A 27,981-nucleotide genomic window follows, 5' to 3' on the forward strand; every position below is an offset into this window, starting at 1 on the left:
TGAACAGTTATTTGAACAATTGCACACCAGTGTAGAAGTTATCTATGTATAAATGGTGACATATGTTAAAAAGTCATTTACCAAGTTCCAACGCAATTTTCTCACTCTCTCCAAAAGTGGATGGACAACCACGGGGATCAATAGAACAATCTCTAGCCCAAAATTATAGACATATCCAGTACTACTCTCAGACAGCATATACATCTTAATTCCATAATGTGTCGTCTTGCCAGGAGTCTACTGGCTAAAAAACAAACAGTCTTTGAATAAGAACAGAGACTCATCCTTAGCTATTTCTTTCCCTGCAACATGGATCCCTGAAAAAGTGATCAATAACAAGCTGAATCTTAAAAGAGAGGGTCACAGTCAGGGTGATCATGTGGCTATGCTGCTGCATTATCAACAAAATGCAGCATCCAGAGCAGAAGCAAATACCGCTTATGACTCATGATTGCAGGAAATATAGCCATTGGCATCAAGGGACTAGTAGACCAATATCAAGACAGCAATGGCTTCCTTTTCAAGCCCATCAAAAAAGTTAAGCCCAAGAACTTTTTCAACTCATCTAGATTTGTGTGAGTCCACCGGCTAGCTCTAGAGTGGGGCTTACATCTAGCACTATTGTCCTTCAAATACTGTTCAACATACAAATTAGTCTGGTCAACAATCTCATCCAAAAAGACATCGTCCGTAAGCATTGGGAAGACATTTATTGGCAAAAAAAAAAACAGTATTTAATCTACACCCCGCAACACCAGCAAAGACAGGCAACACAGACTACGCCACGTTTGGAGCAACCCAAAGTTCAGCACTTCCAGTGGGAAGCCTTTCAGCCCCAGGCTGCAATCCAGATGGCTCTTGTTGCACTATCGGCACACCAATGTCCTCCTCTAAAAGAGGCACTTCCTCTGCACTGAGAGTGGCTTCATCATCAGATGATTCCTCTCAGACAGAAAATTCACTGCCAGGGTCTTAGGCTTCCTCCTCTGCCCCAGATGCAGAGTCAGTCTCTGAACCATGGTCAGAGGAAGATTTGAAAAGCAAGCGAACACCCTGCTGAGCGGTAATCCTGCTGTTAGCCAATATCATCCTTACTAATAAAAGTAACTTGATAAGTAACTCAACAATAATAACCAACACTGTGTAAAATAAGTAATAAAGTGTGGCTTTATAAAACAGAAAGTAAAACTACTGGTATGAAGTAATCTGGAAGGAAAGTGAATTAGTACACCGCACACACAAAGACCAATATACTCAAAAAACAATACCACTCACTTGCCAGAGACAGCAAGACTGAGTATGAACTGCACCTACTGTGCACAGACACAGCAATCTGCAAAGAAGTCTCACCGGAAAGGAAAAAACAAAAAAATTATATATATCACAAAGCAGTAAAGAACATGCACACATCAATACGATGCTTTAAAAGACATTCACGGAAAAGCTAAAGATTGAAACAGTACAGCAATCAAAAAATTATACAAACAGGCAAGGGATACACATTAGATGAAAAGATTACAAAATGAGTTGCTTACCAAACATAACTCCACAAACTACAGATCTGCCAAAGCTGCACCCACAAACAGGATTCACCAACAAGACAAAGAAAACAATTGTCTCTACATTAAAAAAAGATAAGAAAGTTAAATCATTAATAAAAATCATCAATCAAAAGACATTGATGTCCTCCCGAAAGGAGGCATGACAAAGGCAAAAAAGACCCCTCCAAATGGAAGTTAGCCTTACCTCAGAAGCCGACCCCCCCCACTACATACATAACTTTATTCCCAGATGACTCAATTGTTACCACCCACCCTGAGGTCCAAGGAGTCCAGACCCCAAACATTAACCCTTTGCCCAAGGCGTCCCTTCCCACACTTTCATTGCTTAAAATCCCTTTTGTCTAGTTGGTTTTGACCCTCCCCCCCAACACCCTTCACCCGCGGTGGGCAAGATCGGCCAAAAAAAGAGCCAAACTAGCCCCCAGAGGTGGACCAAAACACAGATACAAAATATTGCCTCTCCCACCCCCTTTCCGGGAAGCAACCCTTGCCCAAGGGGTGTCTCCCCTTAAATTTATCAAATAAAATCCCTGGTGTCTATTGGGTTTCGATTTCCCCCTCATCCTAAGGGGAGGGGGAGGGAAGATCCGCCAAGAAAAAAGGCTGTACTAGCCCCCAGGGAGGGTGGGGAGAGAGTAGGTGAAGCACAGAAAAAACATGCTGCTCCCCAGGGGAGTGAACCTTGCCTAAGGGGTCACTTCCTGAAAATTTATCATATAGAATACACCCCTGGTGGTCTAGTCTATTGATTCCTGCTCCACAATCCTGGCCACAACCATGATTGTGGAGGCACAGGCATATGGGGAAAAGAAAAACTCTTTCCTTTACTCCTGTGTCTCTTGCAAAAGAACCCCCCCCCCACCCCTAGAGAAGGGCTCGCCAAAAGCGACTTCTCTCCTTGACGCACTTGAAGCAAATGGATCCAGCACGTATCCGGCATCATCTGATGACACTGGTGTGCTTGTTGATTTCATCAGATCGCCAAGATGGGGGATCGGGGTGGTATCGGAAGAGCTTCTGCTGCCACCCCTGGTGGGGGCTCCTAGGGGATGTTGCATGGAGGGAGGGAGCTCCAGTGCTTGCCCCATGGGTGGGTGCGAGGATGGCTCCGAGACGGCCTCAGCATGTAAAGGATTAATATGCTTGCTGCAAAGACTGTATACTGTGCAAATTACAGAACATTATTTTATGTGTATAGCTCAGTGGGATACTGCTTTATTTTCTTGGAGGTCCTTTTGTTACAGTGCAAGTCATAAGTTACAGTCATAATGTAGTACATTGAGCTATGAACTGCCATAAAAGAGTGGCATGCAAACTGCGTGGTATAGATTGGAAAGTTATATTTTTCCCCAGTCTTTGATTATCCTAATTTTGCTAAAAACGGTTTGTTTGGGTCGAATTTTTTTTTTTATTAAAGTCAACCTAAACCACTGTGATACGTTCTGAATCCCAAGTTTATGCTTCCTCAGACCAAGCACTCCTTAAAAAATGCCTACCAGTATGGATGATATGTGAAGCCTACACCTTGTAGTCCCCTTTGTCTTATGTACCATTTTCTATATGCTGATTTACACATGTATGATTCATTGCCTCTGTATGTGTGTGATGTAAAGTGCTCCAACACCCTGCGCTGGTAAGAGAGGCGCTATAAAACAAATGAAATACATGTGAGAGAGGGGTTATGGAGAGATGAAATGCGCTGTTAGAGGATGATGGTAAGGGAACCATTGAAGAGCCCCAATAAAGATTGCCGTATCCTGGTGCTCTGTAAGGTCCTCATTTACTATGATTTAAAAACTAATACAATTGAATATATAATGAGAATGTGTTGTTGAAGGCACAGTTTTTTTCTTTTCTCCCAAATTTTCTTGGGAGAAAATCCCCCCCCCCCTCTTACCTCCCCCCCCCCCCCCAAGTGCCATTGTCCCGATCAGGCTTGCTCGCAGTGTACCCTATGGGGGCTGGTCTGACAACATTTGCCTTTGCCAGGGCTGCTTAGGGTTTCCAGTCTGGCCCTGGGTGTAATGTAGAGCATCGAAGGTAGAGTTGTATGTAAGAGAAGCAGAAACAAGCTAAGAGACCTGAGGGGGGGAGGGGGTGTAAAAGGGGAGACATGGGTTTAAAGTGGACAGACCAGCAAAAGTAAGGAGACAGGAGGGAGAGAGGAGTGGTGAAGGGCAGTACTTGGATGGAAAATGTAAGAGAGGCAGCACCAGCTGAAGAACTTAAGTGGAGAAGAGAAACAAAGGGAATTGTGGTAGTTGAAAGACAGGATCAATGAGAAAGATAAGAGGCAGGGCGAGAGACAAGGTGAAGTACAGAGCATGCAGGAGAGAGGTGGATATAAGAGGAACAGAACCAGAAAGAGAAGGGCCGAAGCTATGATAGAGATGGATGTAACAGGAACAGAATCCGCAAGATAATAATGGAAGCGGGGGCTGAGATGAGAAGAAGTGTAGGGCTAAGAGGGGCAGAATCTATGAGAAAAGACAATAGGCTTCAGAAGGTTGGAAATTGAGATGCAGATGTACACAGGGCAGCACCCGAGAAAAAGTTAAGAGGATGGGGTTAAATGAGAGGTGGAGGGTAGTGCATGCTTAACAAGCATGGGTATAAGAGAGCTTAATTCTACTATAAGCACCCTGATAAGATGTGGATGTAAAAAAGCAGAACCATCAAGGTATGGTAAGAGGGTGGTGAGGAGAGAGGAGGGGAAAGGTGGATCTTAGAACCAGCAAGAGAAAGTAAAAGGGTTGGGGAGAGAAGAAGAGTAGATTGGGGTGGTAGGGGTCAATCTAAGAGGGGAGGATTCAACAAGAGAAGGTAAGAGGACAGAGTGAAGGAGGAACGGGAGAGGTCAATGTAATAGGAACAGAACCAGCGAGAAGCTAAAAGTAAAGGGCAAAAGGAAAAGGGGTAGGCAGATTTAGATTGACAGAACCAGTAGAGAAGATAAAGGCTTGGTAGAGAGGTGAGGAGTAGGGCAGGGAAGGGAGATGTGGATGCATAAGGGGCAGGAACAGCCAGAGAAGATGTGAGGCTGGGTGGAAGAGAGAGGTACTGAGTGGAGCATTGAGGCGATAGATGGATGTCCGAATGGCAGAATCAGAGAGAGAAGTTAAGATGCTTGGGGAGAAATGAGAGGTGAAGAGGGGATAATGCCGGAGTGAACTGGATATCAGAGTGGCTGAACCAGACAGAGTAGGTAATAAGCTGGGCAAGAAATAGGATGTAAAGTAGAGCATGGAGGCTAAAGGAGGATGTAAGTGGGTAGAATAAGCAAAAAGAGACTGTAAAAAAGGTAGAACTTTCTTTGAACTAGTGTGTGCTGTTGAACCTTCTGCTGAAGTTTGTATTTCTCGGTCTCTTTAATCCATGTAAGAAAGTCTTAGTTTTGAGATGCATAGGCCCTCATTCACCAAGTGTTGTGATCTGGAACCATCCTCGATGTGTCTGCTGAATAGCATGTTCTCCTATGTGTACTCTATTGCTCCTCTTGACTTTTCTATTAAATGTCACTCCCAGTGGGACCCTTTCCTGCCCATGTTTTGACCTGAGATCTAGAGATCCTAGCTCCTGCTCTGATCTCTTTGCAGTATCTTGCTTGCCTCATCATCAGTTCAGTTCCTTCCCGTGGTAAATATTTAAAAAGCTCTGGTTGTTCCTCTGCTCAAAAAACCTTCAGCAGTCTCAAAATGTCTCAAGCTGTTTGTTGTCTTTTACTCCCACAGTATTCTTATGAGATTGGAAAAAGGCAGAAGTATATTGTGAGACCTTTGGGTCAGAGGCAGTAGGTAATTAATTGGCAGCATCTGTGGTGGATACCTTTTGTTTAGAATTGCTTTATTTTTCAGAACTGACAATTAAATTGAATTTGGATAAGATTTATTCCTTTTACAAACCTCTCTCTCCAAAGGCGGCATAGCAAGCAGTCAAAGCTTACTCCAGGAGGTGCTAAAGGTATTGCAACTCAAATACAGTATATCATATTAATCTTACCAGATAAACACCTTATTTATTCAGCCTAGTTATGTAATTTAAAGGGGACTGATTTAGAGAAGGTAGTTATGGAATGAAACACAAAAAAAATTGTTTTGTGACTAATAGTTGCCTAATACCCAAGAAATGTCCTGCAAAGTGATAATGGAGAGTTGTCCACCCTACAAGACTTACGTACTGCGAAGCACAGGGAAGGGGCTTGGCTCAGACAGGAAAGGCAGACAATTCACAGTTAAACAACAAGCCTATGGCAAGGGCCAGCGGGTGGGATGTTTTTTTTTTATTACTGTTCATACACTTGGCTACTGGTTTGGTCTGGCTTGGCATCGGCGCACAACCCAAAAAGCTGCTGCAGTCTTAGGGTTGGTGTACACAGGGCCACTCTGACTCTCACAAAGCCAGCTAGCATATTGTCATGTGCAGCATGACAATGGGCTGCCCTGGGCAAGCACAGAATGGTGTGCTCCTCCTCCACAGCAAATAATCCCAGACCTCAGGGACTGGCAGTGAGGCCCAGGGAAATTGCTAGTTTTAGAAGCACAGTTGGGACTGACATCCTGTGAGAGGCAAGGAGAAAAAGTGAGAGTGTACAGGAGACAGTGGCTCTGGGGGGGTTGGGGAGAGGTAATGAGCAGGGGGGAGAAGCATTCCGTAGAGTACATCAACACACATGGAGTGTTCTGCCAATCATTGAGCCTATATGAGTAGGTAGCCAATAGGGTCAGGAAGGCAGATCTTACGTTGGAGGTTGGAAAACCAAAAGTGTTTGGTTAGGTTGCCTTTGGTATGACTGGAGTAACTTGTGGATGATGGAAATGGTCTTGCAAAAGTTTTACATTCAATTATCTCTTTAGCCAAGATCCAGTGGACTTACCCGAGGACAGGTGCAATTTGGTTAATACTTCTTAGGCTAAAGATGAGTCAAGTGGCATGGTTCTGATCTTTTTGCAATTTGTCAAGTGTTTTCTCAGACAGCAGGGATATGTGTCTAAAATTTTTTAAACTGTTAATCACTGATATTACTTTAGCTTTATTTTGCCAGGCAAGCAACACTTCCCTCATCTTACCTATTCCACGCTACTACATTTACTTTCCTTATAGGTGTGAACTGCACATATCTACTGTAGTAAGTCCCTCTTGTACTGTTGCTTTAATATACTCCCAATGTAGCTCTTGGTAGTCTTTTTTCCCTGGCCACAAACTGCTGTCCCTTTTTAGCCTACTCTTCTTTAGATCTTTAAGCCAGCTCTTTGCACCTCTTACAAATGTAATTTGAGAATACTTGCTGTGTTTAGGCGCTTAGTGTGCATGTGTGGTCCAGCCTTTGGTCCTTCTACCGCCAATATATTAGCCATCCTACCTGTTGCATGAGATTTGTTCTGTCTCCTCTTCTCATCTTTTGTAGTTGGTGCTTTTATTTGTTTGCTGCTGCACCTGCAGATTACTCACCTGTTTTAACATGTATCCTTTTGTGTTGGTCACCCTTGCCTGCAGTAAACCAAATGGTTTATCTGAATGTTACTGGTGTAAAGGGAGGACTGGGGAGTCACATGAAACCCCACTGCATAGCTCTGGTGTTTAGGAATTTTAACCGATCCCTAATCTGGAAACAATTAGGGAGCATTGGAGTAGTTATCAGTTTTGAAGAAACCTGGGCCCAGCCTTTTCACCCAGTTTAGTTAATGTAATGTATGTCTACTCAATATGGTTTTAATCTATCTGTCTGTCTGTCTATCTGTCTATCTATCTAGCTTCCTATAAAGCTGCTTCAACAATGCCAGAAAATTAATGATCAGCTGATGGCATTCCTGTGCTGTCACTTCCCGTCATTTTACACCTTAGAAGGGCCTCACATGTTCCTATTCTGCCTGGGGCCCCATGAATCCTAGAACTGGTTCTGGTCAAGATTATGGAGTCAAAGCGAAGAACTACCTCATCAGTACACAAAAAATGACATTTGTGGGGGCGTAGTAAGCTCTCCAGAACTAAGTATTGCATTTCCCCTCCCAGCAGTTACTCAACACAGTAAATCTCAGAAGTATTAAATGCTTGCTGGGATTAAACCCCTTGGACTCGAGGTTGCAAACAGAGTTCAGTAGCATGCACATGAACACGCCTATTTGTTTGACTGTCTCAGATGTCGCCCATCCTCTGTCAATCCTTTGACCAGATGGCAGCATATTAGCAGTTATTAATGCTGTATTAACACCCCTCATGTTATTATTGTAAGCTCCCACAGCTGGTGCCTCTTTTGTACTTGTTAATGTTAGTCCACCATAATAATAAAAAAATAACTTGAATTTTATAGTACCCGGTTCCAACTATACTGCAGTCATTTATGTCAGATTGAGAACTGTCTGAAGGAACACCAGTGACATCTGAACCCGTTACCTAAAGTTTTCACATGGATTTCTACATCAGACACATTTACATAAGCTACATTGTACCCCCTTTAGAGGCCAAAGGTCAGTTTTACCTTTGGAAATAACTCAAATCCTCGTCTCGCCACCTAAGCACATTAAATGATCTGCAACATGGCAATAATGCAACACATTACAAGAAGAGAAGGGTGCCCGACGTTATTAGACAAACAAGCTTTTGGGAGTAGATAAACGAGACAATGATGGTAGGCAAATTATAGTGGTTATTTACACATCCAGAGTTTTATTAGGCGCCGTGCCTAAAACATTTTCTCTTGGTATTGGGGCAGTCAGTAGTGTCTGGGCTGTGTCCATGCCTGGCGCTATAATTTACCAATGGCCCCGGAGTCTTGGGTATTATTACACTTGAAATGGAACACCTAGTTACGCCCTTTGTATACTTGCATCTATAGAGCTAAAGACTCGAGCAAGCAGTGAAGGCTTACTCTAGAGTGTAGAGGTATGTTTGGAGCCCAGATACACTGTGATATAATAATCATACTGAACCTTTTGATCAGTCAGAATGAAATCTTTTTAATCGAATAAGATTTTTGTACAGTTGGAAAAGAAGACATTTAAAGTAATAACCAACACAAGACTCGGAAATTCCTAATGCCTTTTAGGACAAAAATACCTCCGTTTTGTAATATATATGTAGTATGGCACTATAATCAAAATAAGTAAGTCTAGGAGCACAGTTACCATCTGGGCTGGAGATCTCGAGTCCTTTGCAGTCCAAGGAAATCTTTGGGTTTCATTTCCTGACTACGGGTGATGTTTTTAATGCTTACAACTTTGATGCAGCACAGATGTGAGATTTGCAGCCAATTCCTTAGCTGTTCAAACTGTACATTTCTAACTTTTCCTTGCGATTGTAAAGGCTTTGCTACAGAATAGTGGCAGTGCATCCTGATGTCTGATATAGTCTAGATTGTGTTCAGAATGAAAAAGGATGACCTGATTTTGTTGGATTCAATTGCAGCCACTTTCTGGAATACAGTTGTGGATTCTGGCTACCACCAGATACAAGGTGAAGCTGGATGTTCTCTGCATAGATTTGATAATGTAGCCCAGCTGTCCTAAAAAGTAGAGGAAATGAGTAGGCATCTGGAAAACAGAATGGGCCAAGAGCCACTCACTGACCCCTGCTGGAGAAGAAGCACCATCACTGGACCTGGGTGAAACCCCATCACCTCACCCCTGTTGGAACAGCAGGACGGATTAGTCCATGCCGTCAGCAATGGGGGTCAGCACCAGCAAAAACGAAACATTACGTTATCAGTTATTGCCAGGCTGTCATTCCACACTGACAGCAGAGCTAAATGTCTGCGTTGTTGTAGGGGTGTGGAAAATTAAACAAGTAACCGAACATGCGAGTAGCCCACGCACTCAAGTTAATGGGAATTTGCCCTCACCTCATTTAATAATTTACTTAACACTTTACTTCTCAATTAACAGAATATTTTCCATGTTTCTACATTAGTGGATCCCAGCCACATCACAATTAATGCCAACCTTCTACCCAGTGTGATGGGGATCCCTGCACATATCAGTTAATATGGAGGTCTCCCGCTTCATCTAATGTGATCTATTTCTAACCCATAATTAACAGGACACCCACACCTCCTTTTTCAGGCATACCCGGCGCTATTACGTTAGTTTGACCCCTAGCGCACAAAGTGTACTGCATCCAAATGCATAGGCTATTAAGGAGTCCCCTGACACACCTCTGCTAATTCAAAGTCGAATATTTAGGGGTTTGAGTCACATTGTGTCAGACTTTATCAGGGCGACACACGTCCTAGATTGCTTGTATTCTCGTTCACAAAGGACCTGGCTTGGCAGTGTGGTCTGGCCTGCTCCCATGGGAGCAGGGTCAAGACCGATTTGCATATAGCTGGGCCCTAACTGAGGTGGCAAGATGTGCAAAATAATGTTGATAGGCACTTCCTCAAAAATTAATTTACAGTGCTCACTCCTTCTGAGATTCCACTGGTAATACCATTTTTTTTATTCATGCTATAAGAATCTGCCTGCATCAGAAAATGAAATGGAGGACAAACTGTACTTCAATGCGCAAATTGGAACATAATCTTCCAGAATCTAAATTATACTGGAAGTATAAAAATTACATTGGCTCCCTTATGCACATTTTTTAATTCTGCCTTGATCCGAGGCAGGGAGTTTTTTGTTTAGTCTGAAACTGATGTAGCCCAAACAGGCAAGGCCAACGTTTTAAATTCACTGCCACCTCGTCTTGACAACAACACTTCTTTAGGGATACAAAATCCTACCCAGGGTGGGAAAAGAACTATTTAGCAAGTGTAGAAATCAAGCCGACAGATAAACCTATACTGAGGCGATCACAGATCTGGTTTTGACACATAGTCCATCATTGAGAAACAAGTCTCTGGGGGTACGATATCGGGATCCTATTTGGAAGGTCTCAGGTGATTTGTAGACAATCCAAATATATGCTTGGTGGTGTTTAGTTGAATTTCTAAATGTTGTCTCACACTTGCTGTTCTCCACAGGAAGTCCCGTTTCTGCAAGTGGATTATCTTTCTGTCCTGCTGTCCCCCTTCAATCCAAGCCATTTTAATCCTTTAACTCGTTTTATCCTTGTTACCATGCAGCCTGTCCTCTTTTCTTGAAAATTTGCTTTGATACCTCTTATTGTTTCACACTAAAATTATCGGCCCAATTGTTCTTTTTATCATCATACAGCATCATTTTGCAAATCTAGTCTACTGTTTTTGGTTATTTCATGCTTGTGCTGTGGAATCTGAGAAGTAAATGAGTTAGCTTTTGTGAAGTGAGCTTTCACAGAGGGACGTGACAAGGATATCTATGCACACATGGAATACACACAGAAATCAAAACACTTAAGGGCACTCATTTTCAAACCACCAAACAGAAACCTATGCATGTAGAAAAAAAAAAAATATGCCAGCACCTGGACTCTCTGCTGAGACTCTTTCCCTGCCAAGAGGTGACCTATCCAGTCTCTGGGCCCTTGAAAGGTGACGTTGGCAGACAAGAACTGAAAATCCACGCACAGAACACCGTGCAGGGACATTTACGATGCACCTTCCGCAACGTGGCTGATAAATGACACGTCACCAACTTCGCGGCTGAAATCAATGCTCCACCTGCATCGCGACTGGGAGATCGCATAGCGGCTGGAGAAACGACGCGCAACACCTGCTTATTGAGGCTGATAACAATGCAAACCTCACCCAGCACGGTTTTCTGATACCATGCGACCGGATTTTCCACGCATTGTCCCTGGGCGTCAAATGCAACCCGATTCTGCATGGATCCGAGGTGCCCCATCTGTAAATCGATGCATCACGACCTGGCTGTAGAAGGAAATGACGCACGGCCTCACTTGCGAGTAAGGAATTGACGCATTGCTACTCTTTTCCGACGAACGCTCACCAGTGCGGCTTTATTTTTTATGCTAACCGGATACTTTGTGTAACAGCATTCTCACTGTTTTCTAAGGATTAAGACTCTCTTATTCTTTTGATAATTCATGTCTTGACTTGTGTATGTTGGATTTTTGTCGTATTGGTCATGTTTGATTTAGATAAATATTACCTGTTTTTCTAAACTGGTGTGGTGTCCTTTTTATAGTGTTTTCACTGTATTTCTGTTTGTGTTGGTACAAATACTTTACACGTTGCTTCTGAAGTTAAGCCAGCCTGCTCGTGCCAAGCTACCAAGGGGTAAGTGGGTGTTAACTGAGGGTGATTCTCCTTTACCCCAACTAGAGTGAGGGTCCTTGCTTGGACAGGAAGTAACCTGACTGCCAATCAAGGACCCCATTTTTAACCAGTGGCAACCACAGGCATCACTTTTTGAACACTGGATGGGCACTGGTGCGGCGAAGGGGAGCACAGCAAATTGAAAGTTCTCCTGGCCAACCTTGAACCGTATGTAACATCTATGCGCACAGGAGATGTGGTATATGAAAGTTGTGTCCTGCAGGTTGATGGTAACCATCCTGTTGCTGGGATCCTGGGCAGACCGAATCTGAGGCTGCACGATCATTTTGAATTTGTCCTTTTGCAGGAAGGGTCTCACCATTTTTCAGCAAAAGAAATATTGAGAGTAGCAAACAACCTTTATATCCTAGTCTAGAACCCTCCCAGTGGCTCATTTGGAAGTAAAACTCACACTTAGTGCAACAGTATTGACAAGGGTCCCTCTGAGATTCGCTTGTATGTCTGGGGAAAATTAATCGGAGCAGAAAGAAAGGACAAGGCATAGCTATGCTGAACAATGAGAAGGACATATCTGTCTGACATGATGGATCGTCGTCATAGATGCAAGTTCTGGATCCTGACTCCCACAGGGTGGGTGCGTGCCACTAATTGCAAGCTAAAGCTGATTGGTGATTATTGCCAAAGTGGAAGGGGACAAGAAGGACTGGTGCCCTTGGTGGTCTGCACATTGCCTGCCAGATCAGTGTCCCCAGCCTTGAAAGGACTTGGATGATTGCAGCAGAGGCTGGAGAGATTGACATTGCCTAATCAGTCCAGCCACTAGAGTAGCTTCGGAATTTCCTAAACTGGTGAGGAAACTGTTTGGTAGGGATCAAAAGACCCAGAGAACATGCCATAGCCATACTTTCTTTGAAATGTTCCAAAGTAGAATCTGCTTTGTTGTCAAACAGGTGTGAACCATGGAAAGGCATTAGAGAGGTCTGGAAGAAGCCTACATGTCTCCAAAGACTCCTTTGGGGGATGTCTACACAGAATGTATGATGGAACATGCATGCGCCAGCCATGCATGCCTGAACAACGTGGTCGGAACAACAACTACGTTGTTTCCACGAATGCCTTGACCACGCATGCCTTTACAAAGTTTTTTGTTGTAAAAACATTGCCTGGTAAAGGCATGTGTGGTTTTCGCATGCCATCCCCCACCTGCCCTAAAAATATAACTCCCCGATACCCCCACCCACCCTGAGCCCTAAAACCTACCTCAGCCCCCCACCCGCCCTAAAAACACCCGACCCACCCCCAAAAATAAAACTACCCGCCCCTAAAAACAAAATGACCCCACCCCCAAAAACCAAACTAACCCCCACCCCCAAAAAACAAACTACTCCACCCCCAAAAAACAAACTACCCAGACCTCCACACCCTCCAAAAAACCAAACTACCCCGACCCTCCACCCGACCCCTAAAAACCAAACTACCCTGAGGTTACCTCGGTAACCTTAACCTATACCCCACTGTGTCATTGTTGCATCATCAGAGTGCCAGATTTTACTGGTATGTCTAGACACTTAGCTGAACTCCCACCTGCTCAAGATGCATTTTGCCTTGCAACTGTTTTGTCCACGGTTTGATGTTGAATGTCAGTTTCTTGCATCTGAATTCAGTGAAGAACAAGACTTTGGTGATCTCGCCTTCTTCACCTGGTATCTGACAACCGTTTTGGTTGGCCAAAATGATGGACCTCTCTCCTGGCTGAAGTAGTTCTTAGTCTAGGGGTCTCACGGGCATTGTCTTTTTCTATTCACCTTCCGGTAGTTAATGTTTTGGTTCAGTCTAGGTTGGATTATGCCAGCAATGTGTTTTGCTGACCCTCAAGAACGTTGTCTTCAACTCTGTCAGTATACTGCAGCCTGTTTAGAAACCAGTGCTTCTAGCTGTGCCCACATTACTCATTTGTAGAGCTCTTTCCATTTGCTTCCCACCACAGTTAGGATCATCTTCACATTTTTGATGATTGTACATAAGGATGCCCTTTCCAATACTCCTGTGTCTTTAGCCAATACGTTATCTTATATAGGCAATCTCGCTATTTTAGAACTGTAATTCTCTTTCTTCCAGATGTCTCAAGAGCATATTTTATGTCTTTTGCTGACAGCACTTTCTCTGTTGCAGCTGTCAGACAGTGGAATAGCCATCCTGTGGCCCTCTGGTCTGAGCAGAATTTTCTCTCACTTAGACATCAATTAAAACCTAGACTTTTCTGTACGATCTTGCTAGGTTCCAGGAATCAACTCCATTTATGCATCACCAAGAAACTTTGGGCTGTGCTACGCTCTACACGTAAAGTTAACATGAGCCACTTCACACCTATGAACAGGCACATCTATTTATAAAAAAAGAAGCATTAGCAAAGCCCTTTTGTTTGGCTTTGCCTAGTGTGCAGTGTTTCCATTTTTTATAATTTTTGCAAACTTGCAACATGTAAAACAAATGTCAAAACGGAAAAAATGTAAAAGTAAAGGAACGGCCCAACACACCAGTCCTGGCACTGAAGTGACTTACTTTTCAGGTTGCTGTGCACGTGACCAGGGAAAATACCATCATTCACAGTGCAAGCCAGTCAATGGTTAAAGTGTGCCGGTCTGAATCAAAGTGATGTATGCTCAGGGAGAGGAAGCAAAACGTGAATGACACTTGAACAGACCAAAGGATTAGGAGGACTGTTCAAAAGCTCCTGTATGTAGATGGGCGTGCATTTTTATTAAGTATGTTTGGAAACCATGACACTGGCATAAAAGCAAAAGCTATAGACCAGACCTAAAAAATATTCTCCCTTTTTTATGAGGGCAATCTAACATTCTGTTATTTAGCTACTTTAAGTTGTTGTCTGCTTTTCTCTGTCACTTGTTTTGAAAAAGTAAGGTGTCCCTTAAATAATATTGTTGCTTATTTTCCTAGCTGCCAAGGTTTCAGATTGCTATGTGTGACATTTTCATAATTTAAGTATAATCATGAGTGACATTCAGCATCTATAAATGACACTGTTTTGCGAGCAAAATCATGCAATGAAGTTGCAGAAAACATAAATAGCCTATCGCACTAGTGAGCTCAGCTGTGTTGCGACATAGACCCTGTAACCGCAGTTATGACAGTCGGGCAGGTCGGCTCAGCTCAGAAGATCATGATTGATATTATGACTGCGCACCAGCAAAAAAAAAACAAATTTCACAGCATTATAAAGTGCAACAGATGATTATACCAAGTTCAGGCACTTATTTCTGTAAGAGCCTGCTCTGCTTGCGCAACACTCATGTGGGCCCCGTGTGGCCAGCCTGCTACGACTGTAGCAGACCTTCAGCACAGCAGCGCCACTGCTGCACATTCTGGTAGCACACAACAGCAGCCTCACTGTGGACTCGTTGGTGAGACATTGCTCTCCGGCTGGGCTGCAAAACCACTCCTTCGCACTCCGGCAGCCTGGCTGCTGGCGCCAGTGGGGTCGGAGTCAGTCAGCCGGCAGTCCGCTGGATCATACGGCCACGGTAAAAGCGGTGGTCTCATAGGTTGCCAGCAGGAGGCTCTCAATGGCTGTAAGCTATTGGGTGACGTCTGGTGAGCCTCAGGGTTGTCCAGCATGCTAGGAGGGATCCATACCGGTGGTCATGGTGCAAGCGGCATGTTCTTGGCTGCGATTGCCCACAACTCACATACACTGCAGGAAGCAGCTAGCAATTAACTTGAAATGCCACCCTATCGCGCTGCGGGTGGTAGGACAGACCAACTCCAGCCTATTGATGTGAGTCTGACAAATTCACACTGTCTCCATAGTAGCCAACCGTTGGGCACTGACAGCAACTCCTCCTGACATTCTGTGCCACCTGGGGTGATGTGAGTTACATTGTAGCACACTAGTGACTAGCAAGCAGAGGAGCCAACAGCCCCAAACCTTCCAGGAGTAGCGCGCTGGCACTACATATTTTGGTGCATTATAACTGCACTCTGGCTTCACAGCCGAGAGGTGCTATAATGCGTGATTTTGCATTTAAGTGTGGTGATGCGAACCACCACACTGAAATGTGTTAGACAACGCCTGATGCGTGGTACTTGGCAGGGCTCAATTTTATTCACTTTGCAACTCGCAGAATTTCATTAGTCGTTTGAAATGTGTTATGAAGGAATCATACGGCGACAGACCACATATAGTAACTACCTCTGTCTGCGCCTAGTTTTCCTTTCAAACAATGTTTCTCGTTCAATAAACATATCTTCATAACTGGATGGCTTCACAGTACAGCTGATGCTGAGGCAAGGTCATGGCTGTGCAAGTAGACAGAACAAGTGGTTGTGGTCACAACATAGCTTGTTTGCTGCCAGTGTGAAACCAGTGAGAACAGTTGATGGTATTTAAAGGATACCGTGCAAAGTACAACGTTATCCTTGAACTAGGGCGCTTGCAACTCAACTAATCGCAACACCATCAATTTTACTTCTTCCATCAGGACCCCTATCACCTCCATTAGGTTTTGGTTCGAAGCAGAATTCATTAAAGCCAAACCTAAAACAGGGATCACCATAGGTGGGGCATTGGTTGCCAGCCTTTTGGCTTTGTCCGTGCTCTTTTGTTTTGTCATGGTTTTTCCAAAACGTTATTAATGGGAAGCACAGTGGGAGCTCGTCAACCTCCCCCACCCTCCAACCCAAAAAAGCATTGGCTAAAAGCAAAATACTTTCCTTTGTCTCAAAAGCAAACATTTTCACAATAGTTCCTGGTCATTAAGGAGGCTGACTACTTTGTGTGTGGACGTCCTCGTTGTGAAGGGGCGGAATACTGCCACTCACAGAGAAGTTATCCAGTAGCTGAAGTGGTCTCACCGAACGCCTCATGCAAAAGGCCAGTTGATGGAGAGGGCTGGAATTATTGTATACATAGAATTTTAGTAAAATTAAAAGGTGTTGGCTAATCCCAGGCCTGCAAAGAATAGCAGCTCTTCTTATCCCTTAAACCTCCAAGATGCAACCTACCCGTGCTGTGTGATGAAAGACGAGACAGACCTCGAGTGAATGCAGGACTGAGATCTGATGGAATCTGTACATGCAACACATGTTACCACAACCAGAGATGACACAACTCAGCATAGTGTACCAAACTTACTATAATATGACATAGCACACATGATATTCTTTATATAGTAGAAATTAAAATAAAGCATACTATTAGCACTTATAAATTATCAGTAAAGCCACAATTTGGGTTCAGACACAAGCCGCACATGAAAATGTTTTGCAAGGGCTCGAGAGTCAAACTCGTGGTTTCTATGTTGGTTGTATTGTTGAGGGCAGATCAGGGTTTCCATAGTCTGTACTGCTTTACCCCCCTGAGAGAGACCTGTGTCGTCTGTGGTATCACTTATGCTGTGTTTGTCTTCCTTGCAGACCGTTCTCGTACACCTGCTGCTATGCCTGGCCATCTTCTACAGCGTTTATTATATGACTGCCAGCGTCTGCTTCGGGGCTTTCCGGTGAGAACAGGGTGCTCTTTAAGTGCTTGGGTTTCTAAATATTGAAATAGTCAGTCACCTGTATATGAAAGTGTTGTATAATTTAATCCAGTTAAAGTTTCTTTCATACCTATATCTCCAGACGTGAGAGACACTCAATTACAGTTGTGCTCCCAAGATTCTTTTTGTTAAATTTTCACAGTCAGAACTTCAGTAATACAAATATTTTCCGGTGAGGACACATATCACCAACTGAGAAGTGACTCCTCACTAAACAGAAACGTTGACTTTTATAATGTCACTACATTGACAAAAGGTCTTTAGCACTAGAGTGCTAAAGCTTATTTGTACTTACATAAAGGTAGATTTAAAGAATATTCTGCTTGGATACCCGGCTACTCTTTGAGCACTTTTGCCATTGCTTGGGAACGAACTGCAGATATGGCAATTGTTCTGAAAGTCCCGTACACGTCAATGCAAAGCATTGCACATCTGCCTCAAGGGGTAGATATTTAATTCTGTTCTTCTCTGTTCATGTAGAACATGAGTGGGGAGTGCTGGCTGTGCAATGCAGGCAGGTGATACTTTTCTGTCCTCATAACAAAGAGCAAAATCAAAGAAATCAATACTATACCGAAGAGGAAATTATCCAAGTACAGTGTATTTTATGTGTCATGTGTATATTTCCAAGTAGGAGTGGACATAATACAAAAATGCTAGGAATGCTCTCACACAGCCACCCAGGTGTCATGCTTTATCCTTGAGCTTCCTCATTCACCAAAAGTGATTATAATGGCAAATGGACTTTATGGATTTTAGAAAGCACTTAAATGTTCTTTGCTCAAGTACGAAAAGTAAGGGATCCTACAAGTGTCGTATGCTGAAAGACTTTTCTGCATAAATGGCAAAAAACGTTTTCATTTTTTAGCTCAGTGTGGATAGCGCTGTGCTAATCCTAAGCTAGAAAAACAGACATTTGAGGTGAGCAATTCTACAGTGTTGCTGGTGTTGTAGGGTGCCCTATACTGGAGCTGCTCTCTACCTAAACTTGGGAACTACTCAGAGTTCTCTCTTCTTTTTTTGCATAATTTATGTGTCACTCTAACTCTGAAAGTGTTGTATCTTGACTTATACAGGGTGCTCCCTTGTGTCTAGACAAAGCAAAACCTCTCTGAAGAGCTATAATTATAGCGAAACACGTGTCAGGAGTTGCTTTCGCTCACCCCAGGTTATCTTGGGTGATATTTTACCAATTCAAAGCTGTAATGCTGTGCTTAGAGTGATAAAGGCTTTTGTCATTTACAGCTCGGCAAGGATAGTAATGTGCTAATATATATATATATATATTTTTTTTTTTTTTTTTATAAAAATTCATACAATTCCAAACATCATAAATACATATGTGAGAATAAAAACATGATACATTCATTAAAATGAGGAATAAAAAGAGTAGGTACCAGCCATAACACACAAAGTGTCAGTGCAATGAACATTGATTGACATTGGGATGTAGTCGGGGCTGATCTTAGCTCGACAAAGACCACACACAAGTGGCCTTTCTTGAGCGTTATGGTTATGGACAAGTTTGGGGGAGCCGGGATCATGGCTTATGGTTCATCCTGCTGGTTTCCCACTACTGTAGAAGGACTAAGGGCAACAGATAATGGCAATTTGAGGGGCCACCAAATCAGCATTGCACCTAAAAATGTTGATTGCAAGGGCAGGTCTAGCAACAGGAGATGGAGCAATGACAAGGAATCTCTGAAAGCCTCTCTTACCCACAGGAGAACCAGGGACATCAAGGGGCCGTTCCTGACACTGTCAGTCTTGCCTATCCAGGGAAGACAAGGGTGCAAATACATTTTTGGTAGGATCTTTAAATGTTGGATTACGACAAGTGCCCACGCTGCTATCAAACGTGGGCCCAACCCTAGTATGTGTGGAGGAGATCGGGGTCTATAAAAATACCCTAAAGGAAGGACATTGACACACCCAGCAGGGTTTACCATCAAACATACATGGCCTAAGAGCAATTCGACAAGAATGGGGGACTAGAAGTTTACTCAGACACAGCCCCCCTGGCAGTCTTTCGGTTGGGAGCCAAGCCAAGGTGCTCTTCCAACAGAGAATATTTCATGGAATAAGTCCTGGAACCACCTCACATTAGATTTTAGCCAATGGACTAATATATATATTGGCGGTCGCCAGTAGGTTTTTACAATCAGGACCCAGTTTCCATTGGAAAAACAGTCTTTGTTTTGCTAATAACCTTGGTGCCGTTTGACGATATTCTCAAAACTAGTTTCTAACTCACTTCAGCTGCTGTCTGGAAAGTTTCGAGGCGAATCGTCAAGCGGGGTGTAGGAAGCTTTTTATATAGTGGACCAAAACGAGAGGTACACTCTTTACAGAGTTTAAGAAATCACTAAGGAACTTCAGAGGTACATATGGCACCCCGAATACTCTCTTTTGTGGTAGTGTGGGCGAGCAGTTAGGCATTTCACAGGGTTGCGCTAAGCATGTAAGGCACACACATAGGCAGTAAGTGAGACATACATTCAAATACATTTGTCACCAATTTATTAAAATAGCACATACTTTTATATACATTTTGATACCAAGATCACTGAAGTCATGTGAGTACTTTTCAAGTTATGAATTTTTACAGTTTTCAAAAGTTGACAGTGCAAGTTTTGAATGCTGTAATGTTATCCTATTGGGGAAAACATGTACTGCATTTGGACACTTCACAGCAACTTACGGGGCTGTGCTCCAGGATTTAAGATGAGTATAGGGCAGGGTCCAAGACCACACTAACAGGTCACCACAGGAGGCTCTGGGGCATCCAGGTGCAGAGGTGTGTTATGGTGTTGGGTGCCCTATTCACTCTAATGGGAAATGGTCTGATGGGGAAGTTGCTAGAAGCTGGGATTAGAAGGTCAGTTTGGGGTAAGGCTCCCAGTTTTCCGTTTTTACTGATTACAGATGGAAAACATGTTTCATGCATGTGTTTTTTTTTAAGTGGAAATATACAGAAAATGTTGCTTCTTATGACCGACTCTCCATGCTGTTTTTCATGAATTCTAGGCCAGCAGTTGAGCAAATAAACATCATGCAGAGTTAAATAACATTAAATTTATTTAAATACAGGCATATGTTAACAAATATTTGTATGTAATGCTAATATTTACCTCTGGGTGTAGTGTTTTGATATATTTGGCTGATTAATTAGCCAAAACACGAAAGGTAACAAACTATGAGTGCATGTTAGTCAGTTATAAATGAGGAAATATACCATCTTAAGTCTCCATTTACTCTCAAAACACAAAAAATATATAAAAAAATTACTAATAAGATGGGCACAAAATAAATATGGATCAATACAGACAGAAGTGTTAAAAAAATAAATACCACAAAACTGGAAACCCTAGTCTGAGGAAACGCACAAGGAGGTTCAACCCTTGAGGTCCTCTGGCACGTGGGGACACCGTTGGTCCACTCCGCATTGGGCTATGAGGCTGTGGTGCAATGGTGTCTTTTGGTGTCTGGTCTGGCGCTGGAGTTACTCATGGTTGGAGGGGGCCTGCAGAAAGAGGCTGTAGGAAGCGATTGGAAGTCTAGTCTGGCCACACCCATTGGCTCAGTTCCAGAGGATCTCTGGACCCCATAGGCACTGTCTCAGTTACAGAGGGTCTCAGGACCCCATAGGCACTGTCAACTCCACAGACTCTGGTTGTGGGGCTCAGGTACAGAGCTGCTTTGAGGTATCGGGTGGCAGTGGTCAGAGACTTGCTCTTGGTGACCTGGTGAAGAGTGGAACCAGGGCAGTGGGTCCCCTCGACTGAATGGCCTTGTGGATCCTGACGTCCCTCGACGGTAGTTCTGCTTTGGTGCTGCAGGAATCCAGATTGGACCACCAACAATCCTTGGTTGCTATAGAGGGTCCAGTACTCCAGGTATGGGTGCAGGAAGCCTCCCGGTGGGGTCAGCATCTCAGGTGCCGCTGTGAAGTAACAGGGCAGACTTGCTGGGTTCCAAACAGCCTTCCCCTGGATCGTTGATCTCTCGGGGAGGCCAGATGGCCAACGGGGCAGAGTACCAGACTTTACAGGTGGTCCCTGCAGATGCATGGAAGCAGCTCCTCTGCTGCAAGTGAGTTCTTCTTGGTGATTTGTAAAGCACTGGCGGCTCTCCCAGTTTCTTGATGGCTGCAGCAGCAGGAAATGTCAGTTGCTGTACAAGGGTCGGGTGCAGAAGGCAGGCTGGCAGGGTTGGTGCCGAGTCTGTTGTGCTACTGGATTCTCAGGTCAGCAGGCTTTTTGTCCACTCCTTTTGTGGCCAGCGAAGATCTGAGGTCTTAGTATCAGGGGCTCCCCTAAATACTCAATTTAGGGGCATTAAGATGAGTGAAGGGAAGTAACCTAGGAGCTACTTACCACTGGGGTTACTATGCCTCTTAGATGGCCACTTTCTTTTGGAAAGTCCCAGACTTCCTAATTACACCAAATACAAGATGGTGGATTTTCTAAACATGTGTTCAAGTCCGGCTTGTCACACTAGAGGTGTGTCCAGCCTGGCAGTGCAACACACCTCCTGCATAGGTAATGTTCCTGCCTGTCCAGGTGCCAAATTGGCCCTGGGGCAGGAGTTCAGCATTTTCCTTCTGAGGAAAGCCAAATCTGCATACCAAAGTTGGTGAGCTCCTTTGAAGTCTTTTGTCTTGAATCCAGATTTGTAGGCAGGTCATTCTGTTGGGAGGGGTGTGTAACACCCCTTCCAGGTCAGGTTTTGTTCCTGACCTTCCAAGAGCAAAACTCTTGGGGGTCAGAAACCTGTCTGTCAGTGGCAGGGTGGTTAAAACTAGTCAGTCAGCACACCAGTAGTTGGTAGGTTTTTAGGCGGCACCTCTAAGGTGCCCTCTTAGTGGATGCATTAATAAATCCATCTCTGGAATCAGTGAGGGCTTGTTAATACGAAGTGTTTGATATCAAACATCCCTAGTTTCACTAAGGACATCATGTAGCTGGGGAACCCGTAAGGGCCAGTGTCCATAACATGTACTTAAAATGGCTTCCCTGTTCACTTACTATGTCTAAGAATCAGTAAAGACATAGCAGGAGCATATGGTATATCCACAAATGAAAGATAATGCACCCTGCCTTAGGGCTGTAAGGCCTGCTGTAGGGGTCACTTACAAATATTACATGCAGTGCTTAGGGGACATGGCACACAGGCTGTGTGCCATATTGTGTTTTCTTTTTTTTTTTTTGGAGCACCTTGTCACGCAGCCTGCAGTGGCAGTCTGTACGAAATTGGTGTTGGCTCCCTTAGGGTGGCACAAGTTATGCTGCAGCTCTTAGGGACGCTCTTTAGTACATATGCCCCAGGTACCATTTACTACAGACTTACATAAGGTGCTAAAGGCTTGGTCTTTTGGGGATCAAGTGACCAGTGTTTTTGTTTTTGGGGAAGTAACACTGGCAATGGGGACCTGGTTAGCAGGAACCCAGTGCACTTTAATCAAAGTTGCATCACAAACCAGGCAAAAAAGTGTTTGTGGTGGGGGTGGGAGGGGGGCTTCTGCAACCAGAACCCAGTTTCCTATACAGGGGCCAAGCAAAAGGGGTAGGTGGTGGTCTCAAAATGAGTTTTTCTCATGCAGTTTCCCATAGGGATTGTAGACACGACTTTTGTAATTTGGAAATCTGTTCAGTAGTTTTGGAGTCCTTAAAGAAAAAGGTTTTGTGTATATCTAGAGACACACATTTACTGCAGATCCACCGCGATAGATCCATGGATTCAGATGCCAACAGCAATGCTGTAGTTGGCTGCTGCAACCTGAGAGAAAAAGTTGTGGCTATCGTTTTATCAATCGGGACACAGTTTCTGGAAGGGGGAGGAGGGGGCTTAAGTAGAAATAGGATATAGGGGTCAGTGTTGAGGTATTCTGATGCCATGAGACTGATGGAGGTGCCTGTTAGAGACCTCTCATGAGGAAGAAATTGCAGAAAACCTTTTTTTTTTTTGTGTGTGCAATGGTCCGTGGATCCACCGTGGTGCTCAGCGAGGCCCCCGTGTGAATCTGCAACAGATCTGCGGATCCAGATCCCAATTAAAAAAAAATAAAAGTACTCCCACTCACATACTTTCTAACACACCCACTCGCACACCCATGAAACCACTCACACACCCATACAGCTACTCACCCAAAGACCCAGAACCTCACTCACATACCCATACAGTCACTCACACACCCACTCAGAGGTCCACAAAACCACTCACAGACCCACAAAGGCACTCACACGCCCACATACATACCCATATACCCAGCCACAGGCCCACACAGCCAGTCACACACACTCACACACCCACGTACACACCCATGCAGCCATTCACACTCCCACCCATACAACAATACCACTGACACCTCACTCACACACATACATCCACTGACACACCACTGAGAGACCCACATAGCCGCTTGCACATCCACTCATACACCCACCCAGCAAACACTCTCATGTCCACTTATACACCCAGAAGGACTCACACACCTACTCAGAGAGCAAGGAAAATGTGAGGCTGCGTGCATGCAGGGGGGTTTGGATTTACAAATGGTAATTAAATATTACTTTACACACAAAAACCCTAGAAATTAACTGAAAAAACAAAGGATAGAGGGACATTAAAGTTAGGTTCAAATTTTAAACGCATAAAACCTTAGAAATTCAGCAGTTATAGTTATCTCAAGAATCTATAACTTGTGCCCCAAGGTAACTATAAATATAATCTATGAAATCATTGATAATACCACTGCAACATTTGCCGTAAAATTATTGATGAGAAAACTGTGCATGGCGGGGGCACGGGGTACAGTTACCTTTAGGGCACGCAGTTATAGATTCTAAATGCTGATTCCTAACTATATCGTCCCTGTAACCTTTGTTTTTTTCAGTGAATTTATGTGTTTTTTTTAATGCAGTGGGAGGCTGGCCGCAGGCCAGAACATGCGGCCAACCCACCGCCACATACGGCCTTCACCACGAGGGAAGAAGCAAGGAGAAAGCAGTGAGAGCCAGGGAAAAGCAAGAAGAAGGCACACAAAAATGGGGGAAATAGCACCAACAAAGTAGTGAAAACCAAGGAAAATCAAGAAGAAAGCATATAAAAATGGAGGTAAGCCAAGGAGAAAGCAGTGAAAAAGAGGGAAAAGTAAGGAGAAGGCACATAAAATGGGTGGAAAAACTAGGAGAAAGCATTGAGAATGAGGGAAAAGCAAGGCGGGAGCACACAAAAACACTTAAAAAAGCAAGGTGAAAGCAGTGAGAATGAGGGAAAAGCAAGGAGGCGGCACTAAAAAAACGGGGGTAAAAGCAAGGAGAAGACAGGAGCAAGGTCGGTGGAGCAGCACCGGGAGAGCTGAGCCTTTAAAAAAAAAAAAAAGAAAATCCTGTGTTTTGTGGATACACCGCAACTACTCTGCAAAATGTTATAAGAAAAAAAAAAAGACATTTTTGGTCACTAGCTGAGTCCCTTTGGGACCCCGCCACCAGGCTTAGAGGTTCAGGGTATTATTACCCTGTCCCCTTTGGTTTTTTGTTTGACTTTTTTTCTTGGGACACTGCTGAGTCAGAGTCCCAAGTTGGCTGCCATCACTTTCTGATTGAGGAGGTGCTGGCAGCCAAGCATATCTCAGCATGATATCTGTTGGACTTGCAGAGGATCCACGTCCCTAGGTATAACATTTATTTTGTCTTTTAATAACTCCAAAACTACTGAACAGATTTACACCAAATTACAAAAAGGGCCTTTCTAGACCAAGAGCAGGGTTTCTACCAAATTTGGTGTTATTCCGTACTGTGGTTTGAGCTGTAGTCCTGTGTAAGATCCCAATTGAAAATTGAATGGGGTTAAATGTGTTTTGGTACCACCACCCCACCCTTTTTCTCAGCACCCACTTGCCGAATTAGCCCGAAACTTTCAACACAGCAGCTGAAGTGAGTGGCAAACTTTTGTGAAGATTCGTCAAATGGCCTCAAACTAGTTTTGAAAATGCTGTGCAGATTTGTCAAACGCCGCCATAGTCTTAGGCAAAACAAAAAATGCTTTTCCTGTGTAAACTAGGTCCTAACTATAACGAGCTACTGACGAACGCCAATAGGATATATTTTTATGGACCATATAAACAATTAGATGAAATGTTCCCACATTATTGGTTAGCTCAGGAAGCGTTTTGTGAATTGGGTCCTCTGCATTACCAATCACTTGTACTGTTTGTGTGCTACAGGGACCTGATAGTGCCTTTTGGAGACCGATCTGAGGGTTAAGTAGTATGAATTGTCAACTGTTGTATTCAGACACCTTCTGTTCCATACTACATCAACTCTAGGTTGGAGGTCTACTGGGATTTCCTCCTTAAGCCCGACTTTATTTAATCTGTGTGTCTCACCATTAGAAGCAGTTAGTAAGAGTTATTGTCTCTCATATATTTGCTACGCAGATAATGCCCAAAAAATCCTAATATTGGATGGTGTGGGATCTTTGATAGCATACGATTTTTGTATTGCTTTAAAATCCATGGCTGAGTGAGTGTTCAACTTTTGACTGAGACTGAATTACTATGAAACAGATATTTCGATTTAGGGGTACTCCTCCTCCATTTAGTTATTGTAATGGTGTCCTGACTGTGTAGACTCCTCTCCAATACTGGTTAAGGCAGTAAGAAACTTTAGGGTCCTGTTGATTCCAAGTTCTCTTTCTAAACACAGATAAATAAACTTACTTCTTGCTTCCTTCAGTTTGAAACTCTCGAGAGAAAATCTTTCGGATCTTCCCCAGTCCTCTTTCTTTCCTAATATACTGGCCATAATAGGTGCCCGTCTGGACTATTGTAATGCCTCATATAATGGCCTTTATGCTCCACACATTGTGTTCCATTATAGCCAATAGTGCAGCCCGTTTGATTCTGAACCTGCTCTGATGCACTTTGATTGTTCACTATTTACAAAGACTCCACTGTCCTTTGATGGAGAAGACATTCAATTTAAGGGTCTGTATATTTTTTTAAGGTTCTTAGTAATCTAGGCCTTTACTTGATTAGAAAACTCTTCCATTGTTATTAACTAGCCAAGCTGCAACACTCTTCATCAGCATATATTCGTCAGGTGCCTAAAATTTGTTAAACGTGACAGGGAGGTTCTTCAAAGGTTGGAACAAGCCCATGCTTTCTGTTGTGTAATTTACTTGTGTGTAATTTACTTTTGCTTAGTTATGTGAGATTTTGCAAAAATTATGTGAAATGAAGCAAAATGCAAAACTAGGATTAACAGCTATATTTTTGCATGTAATGTATCCTTGTGTTTATTTTGGGAGCTGGGGTGCTGCGAACAACAACTGCTCACATTCTGATGGATACAACTACCTGTGGATTCCTCACCTCATGAATACTCCCATGGCGCCAGCATTCGACGGAAATCTTCTTACTAGTCTCTGCACGTCGACGAGGACGTCACTGTCGCCCACGCGACGCCGTCTGACGTCATACAGGCAATAAGAGGTCCTCGACGACGTGCGGACGTCAGTTCCCTTTTTTCCGTGCATTCGAAACGGTTATCTTCGAGGGAGCAACTGTTACTCTTGCGGTTACAGTGTATATCTTGCTGCGTAGTCTTTCGCTGTGGAAATAATGTCGCAGAGAAAGTCTGGATTTAAGCCTTGTCGTGAGTGTGGAGGCAAGATGTCGGTGACGGATCCTCATTCCGATTGCCTTTGGTGTTTGAGCTCCGACCAAGTCGTCTCGACTTGTGATTCATGTCAGCACATGAATCCAAAGGCTCTTAAAGAACGTGAGGCGAAGCTGTTTATGGCCAAGTCAAAAGAGAAGCATCACAAGAAGCCTTCTCCAAGACATCGGCGTCATCGAGACTCCCGGCGCCGTAGAGAATCTCGGCGTCATTCAAGGGAGGCTCGTTCCAGGTCTCCGGATCGGCGCCGAAGAACATGGGAGGTCAGCCCCACGGTTACGCCGCATCCTTCGACGCCGTTGCCTTCTCCGGCGTCTCCAACTTCACCTGGACAGGCGTCGGTGATTGAGGTATTGGAGCCTCAAGTGTTTTCTCCGGCGCAGACGCCGAGGCCGGCGTCGGGGTCGCCTCCGAGACAGGCACCCCAGTATCCGGCTTTTCCAAGAAGCTAGAGGCGCAGTCGAAGAAGATTTTTTCGTCCTGCAGTCTGGCGTTAAAAGCCACCAATGCAACCTGTATCCTGGGGAGGTATATTCATGCTCTGATGGATGACATCTCCTCTTCGTTTACAGAGCTTCCCCAGGGTCTTTTGGATCTTGTCTCAAATGCCCAGGCTGCTGCGACCCAAATTATCCAGACGGGACTGGATACCACCGACTCGGTAGCCAGAGCAATGGGCACAACTGTGGTGGCAAGGAGACAGGCCTGGCTCCGTAACTCGGGCTTTTCGGCTGATGTACAGTCCACATTGTTGGATCTCCTGTTTGATGGGGACAAACTGTTTGGGGCTAAGGCTGATTCGGCCTTGGAACGTTTTAAGGAAAGCAGGGCCACGGCTAAGTCGTTAGGGCTCCAAGCTCCTTCTTCCACGGCCTCTTCCAGATTTTTCAGGAGGTTTCGTGGATTTGGGCGTGGCTCTTCCTCCTCTTCCTTTCGGGGAAGATATCAGCAACCTGCCTCTTCCCATCCCTATAGATCTTTTAGGGGGAGAGGTAGGGTCCGCACCAGAGGAGCCTCTCAGCAGCACT

At 44.1% G+C, this 27,981-nt stretch overlaps 1 protein-coding gene across 2 annotated transcripts in view; it reads left to right on the forward strand.

Moving 5' to 3' along the window:
• Positions 1 to 27,981, forward strand: part of TMEM244 (transmembrane protein 244) — an 89,279-nt gene that overhangs the window by 14,885 nt on the left and 46,413 nt on the right. For both annotated transcript variants that reach the window (XM_069224184.1, XM_069224183.1), the window contains exon 2: positions 17,146 to 17,231. In XM_069224184.1, the coding sequence (XP_069080285.1) occupies positions 17,200 to 17,231 (32 nt within the window). In that variant the 5' untranslated portion in view covers positions 17,146 to 17,199. The remainder of the gene's footprint in view (positions 1 to 17,145; positions 17,232 to 27,981) is intronic.

This window comes from Pleurodeles waltl, chromosome 3_1 (genome assembly GCF_031143425.1).
Source record: "Pleurodeles waltl isolate 20211129_DDA chromosome 3_1, aPleWal1.hap1.20221129, whole genome shotgun sequence".
Lineage (NCBI taxonomy): Eukaryota > Metazoa > Chordata > Amphibia > Caudata > Salamandridae > Pleurodeles > Pleurodeles waltl.